We start from the raw sequence: 11,121 nt of genomic DNA, 5'->3' as shown, positions 1-11,121 counted from the left end.
TCTGGAGTGTTCTGGCTCCCCTTCAGAGAATCATGAGCTTGTAGGTCAGGCTGTAAATAAATTAATAGATTGCAAGACCAAAGTGGACCCTTGTGGTCATCTAGTCTGACCTCCTGTATAACACAGGTTAGAAAACTTCCCCATCATAATTCCTAGAGAAGATCTATGGATATTATTCTCAATTATGATTTAAAAATGGTCAGTGATGGACAATCCCTTGGTCAATTGTCCCAATGGTTATTTACTCTCTCTTGAAATTTTACATCTTATTTCCAGTTTGAATTTGTCTTCAACTTCTAGTCACTGGATGGTGTTAACCTTACCCTGCCAGATTGAAAAGCCCATTATTAAATAATTGTTCTCCATGTAGATACTTAAAGTGTAATCTAGTAACCCCCTAACCTTTCTTTGTTAAGCTCAATAAACTCAAAGAGCTCAATCTATCACTACAAGGCATGTTTTCTAATCTTTAATCAGTTTTGTGGTTCTTCTCTGAACCGTCTCCAGTTTATCAACACCCTTCTTGAATTGTGGACTCTAGAACTGGACACAGTATTCCAGCAGTGGTTGCACCAGTGCCAAATAGAGAGAAAAATAACCTCTCTATTCTTTCTTGAGATTCCCCTGTTTATGCATCCCAGGATAGCATTAGCTCTTTTGCTCACAGCGTCACGCTGGCAGCTCATATTCAGCTGATTATCCACCATGACTCCCAAATCTTTTTCAAAGTCCCTGCTTCCCTAGATATAGTGGGCCATCCTGTAAGTACGGTCTACGTTCTTTGTGCCTAGATGAATACGTTTACATTTAGCCATATTAAAATGTATATTTTCCCAACCAATCAAACTTGCTCTGAATCAATGACCTGTCCTCTTTATTATTTACCACTCCCTTAATTTGTGTCATCTGCAGATTTTATCAGTGATTTTATGTTTTCTTCCAGGCCATTCGTAAAAATGTTAAATAGTGTAGGCCCCAAAACTGCAGGACTGTACTGGAAACATACCCCCTCAATGACTATTCCCCATTTACAATAACATTTTGAGAGCTATCAGTTAGCCATCTTTTAATCCATTTAATGTGTGCAATGTTAATTTGATACCATTCTAGTTTAATCACAATGTCATGTGGTACCAAACCACCCCAATTCAGTATCTTTTTCCCCTCTATCTTTCTCTTCCTGGTTTATGAGATGCTTCTCCATGCTAGTCAATGTGAAGGAAAACATACCCAAAGTCTTGATGGTCTGTGAGGCCCTCCTTATTGGCTGATGATCCCAGGGGAGTGACTGGATACTGTATCCCAGCCAGAGGAGTCTTGGCCTCTGTACTGACTGTCCAGCTCCATTTGGAATGATTCATGAGTGGATTCATCGGTGTTGAGTTCTGCAGTCTATGCCTGGCATCCCTGGAGCTGGGACTTCTGCAGGCAGAGTGGTGTTCCAGCAAGGCTAGCCCTTTCAGGGTGTCTGCTAAGGCTGTAATTTAAAGTAATGAACAATGCTCTGCACATTTATTGCACCATGTAGCTACCCCTATTTCTCATTGATTGCATCAATAAATCCTCCCCCTTTGATCACAAATTAAAATATTTTTCAATACATTCTTAGATCTCGTTTCACTCTTAAATTACCTTGTTGTGTTTAACCGTTTCATATAACCTTGCTTTAAAAAAATTTCCCCCTTCTTACAGTTCTCTGGGGCCTAATAAAACTGGGACTGATGCTTTGTGCTGAGTTGAAGTTTACACTAGTTGGTCATATTACTCTACAGAGCTGTGTATAACTGAAGGAAAATTGTGGAAGTTAGTCTGAACTGAGGCCTGTACTAGCCTAGGGCTACCATATGCCCGGATTTCCCCGGACATGTCCGGCTTTTCGGTCTATAAATAGCCATCCGGGGGGGATTTTTAAAAATCTAAAAATGTCCGGTATTTCCCCCCGGTCGGCTATTTATAGACAGAAAAGCGGCGGCCAAGCGCCGCTGGGCACCCAAAGCCCCTTCCCGGCTCCCCCCATCCCCTGCAGCCTTACCACGCTGTCCGGCCCCGCAGCTGTCTTCCCCCTCCTCCACTCCCCTGAACGCTCCGCCCATCTGCTCCTCCCCCGCCCCTGCTTCCCGCGAATCAGATCTTCGCGGGAAGTCTGAAAAGAAGCAGGGGCAAGTAGGAGGCAGCAGCAGGTAAGCTGGGGCGGGGGGGCGCAGCCCTGGCCGAGAGGCTCCCTCCGGCCCGGGCCGAGCGGCGCCCGGCGGCCCCAGCCCCGGTTCCGGCCCCAGGGCGGCGACCCCGGTTCCGGCCGAGCACCCCCGGCCCGGCTCAGGCCCCAGCAGCGCCGGCCCCGGCCCGGCTCAGGCCCCAGCAGCGCCGGCCCTGGTTCCGGCCGAGCGCGCCGGCCCAGCCCCGGCCGAGCACCCCCGGCCCAGCCCGGCTGTCAAGGGGGCAGGGGTGTGGAGAGGGGTTGGGACAGTCAGGGACAGGGAGCGGGGGGATTAGATAGGTCAGGGGTTCTGGGTGGGCTGTCAGGGGGGCAGGGGTGTGGAGAGGGGTTGGGACAGTCAGGGACAGGGAGCAGGGGGGGTTGGATGGGTCAGGAGTTCTGGGGGTCCTGTCAGGAGGTGGGGAGCAGTTGGATAGGGCATGGGAGTCCCCGGGGGTCTGTCTGGGGGTGGGGGTGTGAATATGGGGTGGGGGTGTGGATAAGGGTCGGGGCAGTCAGGGGACAGGTAGGGTCGTAGGGGGGCAGTGAGGGTGGGGGGTTCTCAGGAGGGGGCAGTCGGGGGACAAGAAGCAGGGCGGCTTAGCTAGGGGGTGGGGTCCTAGGGGGCAGTTAGTGGCAGGGGTCCCAGGAGGGGGCAGTCAGGGGACAAGGAGTGGGGGGGTGTTGGGGGTTCTGAGGGGGGCAATCAGGGGGTGGGAAGTGGGAGGGAGTGGATGGGGGCGGGGCAGGGGCGGGGCTAGAGCAGGGCTCCTCCCCCCCCGTCCTCTTTTTTGCTTGTGGAAATATGGTAACCCTAACTAGCCCCCTAGTTCAGTCAGAGAGAGAGAGAGAGAGTGTGTGTGTGTGTCAGTCACCCACCACAAAGGGGCTGGGCCCCACACCCTCTCACAATACTCGTGACCCTATGTGTGGGTGCAGTGCCTAGCATGATGGGGTCCAGTTTCCCCACTGAGGCCCCGGACTGCTAAGGGGTCGCCAGGACTCAGCGCCATTATGTTCACACTGGGGGGAGGAGGCGGCTAGTGCTGGCCTAGGCTGCACCCCAGGAGGGGGCGCGAATGCTCCTGGGGTTGTGGTGGGGGAAATGGGGGATGCCTCTGGCAGGGGCCTGCACAACCCAATCAGGACTAAGGTCCGTCCGTCCATCCAGGAATTGCTCCATCCTTCTCTCTATCCCTCATGGAGCCACCCACCCCAGTGTCTGAGGCACTGACCATCCCTCACCCATCCCTGCCTGGGCCGGTCCCTGGATCCGTCTGTCCGCCCGTGCCTGTGTCCGTCCGTCCGAAGGGAAGGGCTGCCCCGCCCTGCGCGTGGATCCGGGGGGGGGGGGGGGGAGGCGAGGCTCGGGGCCCCGTGGGCTCTGGCTGGGCGTCGCGGCCCCTTTAAGCCGCCGCGGGGGAGAGGGAGGGGAAGCGCCGGCCGCCGGGCAGAGCGCGCTGACGTCACCGCGCGCCCGCGGTTGGCGGGAGATCCGGGCCGGGATGGCGGAGGGGCCGGAGCTGCGCGAGCTGGATTCGGACGGGAGCAGCGAGGAGCTGGTGCTGACCCCCGCCCAGCTCCTCCGCAGCCTGGAGCAGGTGGGCGGGGCCGGACGTCTGGGTCCCCGGGTAGCCCGGACTCCTGGGTTCTCTCCCCGGCTCTGGGAGGGGAAGGGGGGGCTGGTGGTTACAGCTGGGAGCCAGGACTCCTGGGTTCTCTGCCCAGCTCTGGGCGGGTAGTGGGGGCTAGTGGGTCAGAGCATGGGGGGCTGGGAGCCAGGACTCCTGGGTTCTCTCCCTAGCTCTGGGTGGGGAGCGGGGGCTGGTGGGTTAGAGCAGGGGGGGGCTGAGAGCCAGGACTCCTGGGTTCTCACCCCGGCTCTGGGCAGGGACTGGGGAGTCAGAGCAGCGGGGGATGGGAGCCAGGACTCCTGGGTTTGATTCTAGGAGGGGAGCGGGCCCTGGTGGGTCAGATCGGGGGGCTTGGTGTTAGGCCGGTTTATGGCTCACTGTCCTACTATGCTGTCAGGCCTGGCTGAATGAGAAGTTTGCCCCAGAGCTGCTGGAAAGCAAGTCTGAAATCGTGGAATGTGTCATGGAGCAGCTGGACCACATGGTGCGTGTTTGGGGACACTGGTTGGGTCGGGGTTTGGGAATGGCTGGGCAGGTTCATACTGTCATTGCTAAACTCCATGCCCAAGCTCCAGCCAGTGCTCCTATCCATCCTCCTCTCCAGTGTCCCCCACAGGGGGTGGATGTAGTTCTGAGCATCTTTGTGATTAACTTGCATGCTCTGCCCAAGCAGTGATGGTTCATGCTTATGTGCTGAGAGCAGCAAGAGCCCCCATGCTCCTGGCACGTTGCTGTTAGTCACAGAGTTTAATATTGGCATCAGCTGTTGTTGTTGCCCATCTGCGATTCCATAGGGCCTTCAGCATGATTGCTGTTCATCCTGGCCTGCAGCTTGTTCGCCAGTGTGGGCTGGTGATGGGGGCAGTGCTGCTAGCCAGTTCCTGGTTCTTTATGCAGTTGTTTGCTACAGAGGTGGTGTAAATCTCCTGCGCCAGACAGCCTCGCAGTTGCCTGGATGACAGAATCAACCATCTGCAGTCTTGACCATTACCTGCCCAAATCATATATGCTGCAAAATCTGGCACCTGATTCTTGGATTCCCTTCTCCAAGGAGCTGTCCCACATGTTGGTTCCCACGTGGCAGGGAGGAGCAGTAACCTGCATTCCTGGTACAGGTGCTCTGTCTGCAAGAGGCAGCTGCAATATGGCTCTTTCCTGGGGCTCTGTCTGTGGCCATTGGCTTCTCTGTGTCTTTAGCTGTTGAGTGTTTGAACAGTCTGATATTCCCCCTATGTGCCCCTTCTGCAGGAGTCAAATCTGAAACGAGCCAAGCACGGAGACCTGAAGGTCAGCATCCACCGCATGGAGATTGAGAGGATCCGCTATGTCCTCAGCAGCTACTTGCGCTGCAGGCTTGTGAAGGTAACACTCTGCTGTGCTGTGCCATGGGAACGTGACTCTCAGGAGAGGAGGCACAGCATTCTGGCCACACCAAAAGCATATTGCTTTGGCCCAGGGCTCTGAGTTACGGTCCCTTGACATGTTTGGTTAGAGTAACCAAGGTTCACCTGGGGAATCCAGTCCTCATTGGTGTCAAGCGCAGCATCTTGTTCTGGGTATCACAATGACTTGGGGGCGGGGGAGGGGTGTCAGTGCTGCGGTGAGCATGTTTATTACCCTATGGAGGGTCAGCAAAGTGCAATCTTCCTCCTGGAAACTCCATTGCCATCCCGCCTCTCAGGCGCAGACAGCCCTGCGCGGGTCAGGAACTAATCCCAGAGCAGATGCGCCACCTCTGCACCTCACCAATCTGCAGTGACCGATTCTCTCTGGCTATAGAAGTCTGAATTCGGAGAGGGAGAATGCTGGGAGCTGCCTATGACAGAGCTCTCTGTTTCAATCCCCGCTGACACTTCTTTGGGGTTTTTCTTCCCCTGGCAGATCGAGAAGTTTTTCCCCCATATCCTGGAGAAGGAGAAGTCCCGAGCGGAAGGAGAGCCTTCCGTCCTCTCTCCAGAGGAGTTTGCCTTTGCTAAAGAGTGAGTAGGTGTGGAAGGAGGCTGGGCAGCGGGGTGAGCCAGGTCTACTCTGCAGGCTAGATCCAGGCCTGGAGAACTGGGGTTGTATGCACTCCGGCTCTCCCTTTGAGCCTATGCTTCACAAGTGTAGATCCTCCCTTGGCAAACTTGGCCGTGGCAGCTTGGTTGGAAAACCTTGTCCCCTAGTGACCAGCTAACAAGTCCCTCACTCTCTGTTGGGCCTGCAGTGAAGCTAGAGGCTTGGCCCTGAGTGCTCCTGACAGTCTGGGAAGGGGTTTAAAAAAGATCCCTGCTCAGCCTCCATCAGTCTTGGTGTCTGGCCACTTGCCTCCTTCCATGTGCATTTCAGATTCATGACAGGAGCCTCTTCCTGCTGCACAGCTTCCTCACCCGTCTCCATGCGGCCCTCTGCTGGCAGTTTGTGGCAGTCCATTGGCCCAGGAGGTCTCACTTCAGCCACCCACTAAACTATGCCAGAAAAGTTCCCTCTGCTGCCCGAGTCCTGCCTGTGGGAAGAGCCCTCACTGCCTTTTGTGTCACCTTCCCATGGAGATAGGCTGTGCCCTTGGGTGCTGAAGGATTTGTGTGTGCTGTTCTGCTGGAGCAGAGAAGCCTTAATTTCAGCTTCTGCTCCTCCAGACCAAGCCGCTGCTGCTGTGTTCCTGTCGTGCTCGTGGGTTCAGCATGTCTTGCTGGCACCTGGAGTCAGTTCTGGCCCAGCAGCTTTTGCCGTGATCTGACTGACAATAAGGGCTGTTTGTTTCAGGTACATGGCGAACACAGAAACCTACTTGAAAAACGTGGCCCTGAAACACATGCCTCCCAATCTGCAGAAAGTGGATCTCCTGAGACTGGGTAAGGGAAGCCCGGCTGCAGCACAGGCCATAGAATTCTAGCAGAGGCTCCCTGGGGACACATCCTGGATGAGCCCTGGAGTCACTTGAAGTCCTAGAGAGCAAGCAGTGTAAGCGCTAGAGCTCCAGCGAGTGCTTGGAAGAAGCAGGTGTCCGAGCACGGCCCTCTCCACACTGCTGGCCCTTTAGGTGGTCTGGATATGTTCACACGGCCCTCTCCTAGAATCGCCCTCTGGGGAAGAGACAAGGGAGTCACCAGGCTATTCACACTGGTCTCTGGGTTCTGACTTTCCTGCCGTCTCAAGTATGTGTTGGCTGGTGCATTCGGGGTTGGCCAGTCGCCTGTGATGCCCCCATTGCTGGTGCTGTTGACCAGCATTGCACTGTGTCCTCATGAGCATCCCAGCTCCTCGTGAAGGTCCTGGAGAGGAGCAGAAGACTGTTCACAGGAGTGGCTTGTGCAGCACAAAGTGCCCTGTGCTCAATCACTTGAGCCAGGGGTCAGGGCTCTGAGTGTGTCACTTTCCTTGCAGTTCCCAAACCCAACCTGGACTCCTTTGTATTCCTGAGGGTGCAGGAGAGGCAGGAAAACATATTGGTGGAGCCAGAGACCGATGAGCAGAGGTAAGTGGCCTATTGCTTTTCTGTGCACTGATACGTGCATGCCTTAGAAATGCCATCCTGACTGTACTCTGCTCAGCTTCCCGCCGCGGAGAGTGCAGGGTGTATGTCTCTGAGTTGCCTGTCCAGCGGTGGGTGGGTGGGCTGGATGGAGCAGCACTCCTCCTTGCCTAATCTGGTCACGTTGCCACTGCAACCCTGAAAAGCAAGCAGGAGCCCCAGGAGAATGCAGCACCTCTCTCCTCTCGGCCTAAGCTTGCTGCTGCCCTTCCATCTGAACCTGTCTCTCTTTCCCCTTCAGGGAATATGTGATTGACCTGGAGGAGGGCTCACAGCATCTGATCAGATACAAAACCATTGCCCCCCTGGTGGCCTCGGGAGCAGTTCAGCTAATTTAAGACACCACAAGACTTAAAGGGGCCAGGCAGGAGGCCCTGCAGTCTGGGGGGGCGAGTGCTGTGCACAGGACCACCTGAGAGCATCGCTGTGCCAGTCAGCGCATGGACGCACAACAGTTGTGGACAGTTGTAAATACCCATCCTGCCCCCAGCCCAGCCCGGGGACCCAGCAGCTCAGTTTTTCTGTAGCCTGAGGACAGGAAGACAAACAGCCGGAGAAAGGTGCCATCAGCAAGTGCCCCAGTCTGGGGAATGGGGACACTACCGCCGAAAGAAAGCTGAGCCAGATCTTCCACCCAGCTGCGGCCTCTACAAAGCTGCTGCTCTGTTGTGGAGACAGCAGGTGGCACCATTGCCATGCTTATGCTCTGGGTATTGCAGCCAGCTGGCAAGAAGCCCCTGGAATGAGTTAGTGACTGTTGGAGGAGGATGTGCCAGTGTGAGCGAGGTATGTTATAAAGACAACTGCAAAATCTCCATGTGTGCCTAAAAGGGCACCGCCACCCACTGTCCAAGCCTCCTGTGCAGCTAAGTTAGGAGAGATGCTTAAATGTTGTGTGGGGTGGGGATTAGACAATGGATGAGTGCTTGTGTGGGTTTGCAGCAGGTACTAGCCCAGAATGGCCTGGGGTGGGACTGGTCATGTTTGGAACCTGCAGGAGCTGTGGAGCTCTTACAGGCCAGGGATGGCAAGTAGAATGATCGGCCTGGGAGAGCACAAATAAACCAGCGGCATATCTCTGGCTCTAGCTCTCAATGAGGAGGAGGTGGCGTCTGCGTCCCTGACAGCAATTTTGATTCACTTTGGTGTATTCGTGGCACCCATTAAACAATCGGTGGCTCTTCCTGAGAGCCGGCAGCCTGTGTTCCAGACTGCGTCCAGCATGGCCTGGGCATGGGTCGCTCAGCCTTTCCCCGATGAGCATTCCAGTCTCCAGATCTGTACGAGTACCTCCTCTTGGGTGTAAAGCACAAGGGCACCAGTGCTTACCATGGTCTGACAAAAGCGGGTGGTCTGTGTCAAACTCTGGGAGCGGCACCTTAGTAAGACTGGCATCCTGGCTTGATGGAATGTTGGTTGCCAGGTCTGTGACCCCTTGTGACCTGCCCATCTCCACTTTAGTACTGCCCTTTGCCAGGTGTAGAGAGGTGGTGGAATCTCCTTCCTTAGAGGTTTTTAAGGCCTGGCTTGACGAAGCCCTGGCTGGGATGATTTAGCTGGGGATTGCTCCTGCTTTGGAGCAGGGGGTTGGACTAGATGACCTCCTGAGGTCCCTTCCAACCCTGATATTCTATGAGTCTATGAGGTGATCCATTCAGCCAAAAAGCACAGTGCATAGATTCTCCATTGCAAATAGTAGAGGTGGGGGTGACCAGAAGCTAGGAGTGGAGAGAGTGCTGGGCAGACCCTTCTGTGTGGGGGCTGAGGGGGGAGGAACAATAGCTTAATGTTCAGAATGTGCTAAATACCAGGTTACCTCAGCACAGTGTGAAAGGGCTGCTGGCTTGTTTCCTTGATTGCCAGCTTGATGGTATTAATGGGGAAAGGAAGCTTTGACGTTAGTACCTCATTAGGTGAATGGGGTGCTGAATGGCCTGAGTGTTGGACTGGAGATTGCTCCCTGCAGGGCAGACAGCACCCTGGGAAGGCTCCTCCTGTGGGGACAGGCAGGGTATCTGCTAAAGCAGCATACACAGCTCACTGAGGCCTTGGCTACACTCGGGACTTGCCGTGGCAGCACTGTGAAGCGCGAGTGTAGTCGCGCCGCCAGCGCTGCGAGAGCTCTCTCACAGCGCTGTATGTACTCCACCTCTCCGAGGGGAATAGCTTGCAGCGCTGCAAGCGAGCGTGCAGCGCTGCAAGCTCTGATTACACTGGCGCTTTACAGCGCTGTACTCGCTGCGCTCAGGGGTGTGTTTTTTCACACCCCTGAGCGCAGCAAGTTGCAGCGCTGTACACCGCCAGTGTAGCCAAGGCCAGTGTGCAGTGGCCACAATTACTCCAACGTGAAGCTGCAGAACTGGAATTCATTTGCAAACTAGATACCATCAGATTAGGCCTGAATAAAGACTGGGAGTGGTTGGGTCATTACAAAACCTAAATTTATTTCCCCAATACTAATTTCTCCCTACTGTTACCCACACCTTCTTGTCAAATGTCTGTAATGGGCCACTCTCGGGCCACTTCAAAAGTTATTTCTCCTCCCTTGGTATCCTGCTGTTAATTGATTTATCTCGTTAGACTGACTTAACACTTGGTAAAGCAACCCACATCCTTTCATGTATTTATACCTGCTCCTGTATCTTTTACTTCATACATCTGATGAAGTGGGTTCTAGCCCACAAAAGCTTCTGCCCAAATAAATTTGTTAATCTGTAAGGTGCCACAAGGACTCCACGGTTTTTTAGTTACAGTGTAGTGATTCCTGTGGCTACAGGCTTCTCTACCTTTCAGACACTGCAGCGAAGACGCTAGCTATGCAGACAGGAGGTGTGGTCCCCATGGCAGTGGTGTGCAGTGAGTGTTTGTGCCAGAACCTCAGTGACGTCTGCAGGTTTCAGTTGTGTCTGAGAGCCTGGCCCAGGTGGTGATTATGGCATAGCTGCCCCAGGCTTTGTCTCCCTGTGCTGTTGCACTGCCAGAGCAAATACAGTTGTGCAGAGGATTTGGTGGCTGGCATTTTACCTCTTGAAGTATGACTTTGCTTTGGAGCCATTGCTTCTGGTAGTGCCCAGTGTGGGGGTCAGGGACCTTCTCTTAGCTTCTGTCTGTACTGATTTGCTTCAGGGAGAGGAGAGGGAGGTGCACAACTAATCTCCAAACCCCCAAGGCCACTCCAGTGGGTTCAGCCAATGAACTCTAATGCAAATAAATTATCTCCCCACTCCCTGCCACCCCTTGTATGTGCACAGAGAGGGCCTCACCTGATCAGCTGGTGAGTGCAGGTCAGGAGGGCTTTGGGAGGAATTTCTAAGTGGCTCTGGGGAGTCCCTTTGGCCTTCCTGTTAACTGGGCTTTCTGCCTGCAGTGACTGGTGCTCTGGACAGGGAGTGGCTTTCCCAGAACAACTTTGCAATAGAGTCCTGCTAGGGAATGAGACCAAATCCCCTTTCCTGGTTCTCCTTTCTCCAGCCCTCCCCTTTCCCCGCTCCTTCCTATCTCTACCAGGAGTTTACACAGCACCTGGAGGATAATAGCGTTATAAGGAATAGCCAGCATGGATTTGTCAAGAACAAATCATGTCAAACCAACCTCATTTCCTTCTTTGATGGGGTTACTGGTCTAGTGGATGGGGGGGGGGGGGGGGGAGAGCAGCAGATGTGATATAACTTGATTTTGACACAGTTCCACATGGCATTCTCATAAGCAAACTAGGGAAATACAGTCTAGATGAAATTACTGTAAGGCGGATGCACAACTGGTTGAAAGATCATGCT

The 11,121-nt window shown here is 54.3% G+C and overlaps 1 protein-coding gene across 1 annotated transcript; it reads left to right on the top strand.

The window, feature by feature from the left end:
- The first annotated feature begins 3,693 nt into the window (after nucleotides 1-3,693).
- GINS4 (GINS complex subunit 4) lies at nucleotides 3,694-7,855 on the top strand. The gene is made up of 7 exons (XM_065399602.1): nucleotides 3,694-3,798; nucleotides 4,229-4,315; nucleotides 5,080-5,193; nucleotides 5,713-5,810; nucleotides 6,577-6,665; nucleotides 7,198-7,288; nucleotides 7,587-7,855. Exons 1-7 carry the CDS (start codon nucleotides 3,703-3,705, stop codon nucleotides 7,681-7,683), a joined length of 672 nt encoding a protein of 223 aa, XP_065255674.1. The 5' UTR covers nucleotides 3,694-3,702; the 3' UTR covers nucleotides 7,684-7,855.
- Nucleotides 7,856-11,121: the final 3,266 nt, after the last annotated feature.

Source organism: Emys orbicularis, chromosome 2, assembly GCF_028017835.1.
Source record: "Emys orbicularis isolate rEmyOrb1 chromosome 2, rEmyOrb1.hap1, whole genome shotgun sequence".
NCBI classification, from domain to species: Eukaryota; Metazoa; Chordata; order Testudines; family Emydidae; genus Emys; species Emys orbicularis.
Note: the sequence above shows the minus strand (reverse complement) of the source record. Positions and strands in the feature narration are given on the sequence as shown.